General features: G+C 27.8%; 1 protein-coding gene across 1 annotated transcript; it reads right to left on the reverse strand.

The window, feature by feature from the left end:
* Positions 1-1108: 1108 nt before the first annotated feature.
* On the reverse strand, positions 1109-1717 carry LOC133813967 (protein AGENET DOMAIN (AGD)-CONTAINING P1-like). The gene is made up of 2 exons (XM_062246993.1): positions 1279-1717; positions 1109-1180 (listed from the first exon to the last, which is right to left on the reverse strand). The coding sequence occupies exons 1-2, from the start codon at positions 1693-1695 to the stop codon at positions 1109-1111; spliced, it is 489 nt and encodes a 162-aa protein (XP_062102977.1). The 5' UTR covers positions 1696-1717.
* Positions 1718-2987: the final 1270 nt, after the last annotated feature.

Genomic DNA, 2987 nt, shown 5'->3' on the forward strand with positions numbered 1-2987 from the left:
AGTTTTTTCATGTTTTGGCTCATATGGGTTATTCATTTGAGTTTAATTTTGGTTTTGGTAGAGTTTTTAAGTGCATTTTTTTGCTTGTTTGTTTCTCTGCTCATATTGATTCCAAATTCTTTGACTGATTATTATAAGTTTTATTAAATTCAAACTGGTTGTTTAGTTGTAGAAGAATTTTATCTTTTAGGTCTTTTACTATTACCAGGGGAATTAAGAATTTTTTTTGTATCTACTTCTAAATATTTCTATTTTTATTTCTTCAATATCGTTTAAGTGTAGTTAAGTTATAAACTCTTACTTATTTCTAAATCTAAATATAATAAACGGTGTTGAGTTAAGCTTTCTGTGTTTATGTAAAAGGACAATTAGTTTTTTCATCTCTGTTTCTTTAAACATATGTAGCTATTTAGTTTTTGTAGGAGTACTAATTTGAATCTTGCTTATGGACTTATTAAATACTAATATGCTATAGGCATATATAAAACAAACATAATTAATCTTTTCAATGTCTTCCAGGGTTGAAATCAGATTGTGTTACTTCAACACTTTAAATCTCAGAATTTTTGTTCAAGTAGTTTCCAGAGTTGAAATCAGGCTATTAGTTTCCAGAGTAGTTTTTCTTATTTGGGGTTTTTTTTAACTGATGAAAGAATTGAGGATGAGATAATTTTTTTGTATTTCGGCTCATATGATTACATGTACTTATGTTTATTTTTTCTTCGGAAAACTTACTAATAGTATATAGTTAGAAATTTAATGATATTATCTTTTATTTAGTTATGTGATCAAATATAATTGAGAACAAACATATGTGAATTGACGATAAGTGTTTCAAATTGAATTGCCATGAAAGTAAAAGTAAAGGCTCCAATATTAGCCAAAATAGAAATTTTCAATTTTTCCATGTCCAAGAAAGAAACAAATAATTAGAGAATTCGTGACAAAAAAAAAACATTAGATTTACGTAATATAGACTGACGAATCAAATGAAAAAATCCACTAATTTCTAAAATATATCAGACTCTCTCTTCCTATTATCAACTATATATATGCACCATCAAAATATGACACTACTACGAATCGACATTGTTGCTTTTGCTTGTATTCAATCTCCGGCGTTTGTTCCCTTCCGATTCTCGTCCACGCTCCGCGGATCGCGGCCTTCCCTGTAATCAACCTTGGTGTATTAGAGAAAACCCATGACCCAAAAAGCTATAATTATCTATTCAAGATCAATAGGAGCGAATTAAAGAAAAAGAGTCTTAAAGTCTTTACCTTGTTATTGTTGCAAGAAACCCACTTTCCCTTGACCCAATCAAGATGAACCCTCAAGCGAGAACGAGAATAAGCAATCTCATCGCCGGTGGTTTCGAAGTAGACAACGTAATTATCGTCGTCTGTTCTCCCATAAACCCTTCCCACCCACCAACCATCGTTGTCGAAGGCATCGACCTGGTCAAGATACCCAAACTCATCATCGTTACTATCAATCTGGGGTGGCACCGGTCGGAGTTCGTTGAGTCGGACAGTCTCCACCAAAGGTTGCATGTTGATAACCCCTTCTACGAGATCCTTGTACTGCACCACGAACAAGTCTTTTCTCAACTGAGATACCACCGTGGCTGCATAGTAAGAGCCCACGAACCCAGTTTCCTTGCTGCACACTTCGATCAAATCCCCTCTGCTAAACATTTTCTTTTTTTTGTTTTTTGCCAAGAGCAGTAGTGAAGATTATGTGACTGTTTGTGAGTGTTGGTATGGTTTTTATAAGGAAACTTTTCCTAATCCTTTCCATGCAAGGAAACGTTTAAATTTAGATATAAATATCTACAGATATTTTAATAAGCATAATACATTTAGTTACTATATTTTTCAAATTTGAAAACTTTGCTTTGTTTATTTGATATGATCTTTTTTTTTTTTGCAGAATAACTTATTTAGTTACTATATTTTTCAAATTAAATAGGAAACTTTGTTTGCGTATTTACTGTGGTCTAAATAAAAAAAACGTGTCCTTTAAAAAAAAAGTGTACATATACAAATTTGCCTAAATTATGAAGAAAAAATCTAATATATTTTTAAAACTGACTTAAAAAAAAATATATATATATATACTTATTAATATAAATTCAAATAATATTTAATATAAAAATACATATATAATAATTATATTAATATAAATTCAAATATTATAAAATATCATTATTATAAAAATATATAATACAAAACTAGATATTTAATAATTATATTAATATAAATTTAAATGTTATAAAATATTACTATGATAATAATATATAATCCTAATTTTTTACTAATTATATTAATATAAATTCAACTATTTAATACGTATATCAATATAAATTTAAATATTATAAAATATTATCATAATAGTATATATAATACATAATCTTAATTTTTATTAAAAAATAATCATTTATGTTTAAAAATATTATCATATTATATATATATATTTTTAAAAAATCATAAACAATGTTGTGATTTAATTTTTCATTTATTATGTTTATGTCATCAACAAAATGCTCAATCCACATCTGGAAACAAATGTCACGGCCAGAGCTAAATTGGTCGGAAATCAGAAAAAAAAAAAGTTCCTAGCGGGAAGGATTAGCTATCTCAAAGCACATGCCCTCTCTTACCAACAATTATTTTATATATAATATTATTTATTTATTTGAAATGAATATGACAATGATACAAATTTAATAAATATAACTAATAAATTATATAAATAAAACTAAAGAAACGGACTATACGTTGTTTGTATCTAGTATATAAATATAGGACAATTCTTCTATAGGTGTTTACTTTAAGTTCTATCGGTGAGACTCTCAGTGTTCTCAACCTTTGAATAATTTTCGGTGCGATTTTTTTTATGACTGTGTATATTGTAGCTATTTAGAGTATCGACGCGATTTTTAGAAAATTCTGAATAGTTTACAGTACCGAAAACTAGGTTCAAACAT

The sequence above is a fragment of the Humulus lupulus genome, chromosome 2, assembly GCF_963169125.1.
Source record: "Humulus lupulus chromosome 2, drHumLupu1.1, whole genome shotgun sequence".
Lineage (NCBI taxonomy): Eukaryota > Viridiplantae > Streptophyta > Magnoliopsida > Rosales > Cannabaceae > Humulus > Humulus lupulus.

Excerpts from the sequence above, each read along its gene's own strand:
- LOC133813967 (XM_062246993.1), bottom strand. The coding sequence starts at position 1,695 with ATGTTTAGCAGAGGGGATTTGATCGAAGTGTGCAGCAAGGAAACTGGG. Across the intron at positions 1,181-1,278 it reads TTTCTTGCAACAATAACAAG|GTTGATTACAGGGAAGGCCG; the intron begins GTAAAGACTTTA and ends TAATACACCAAG.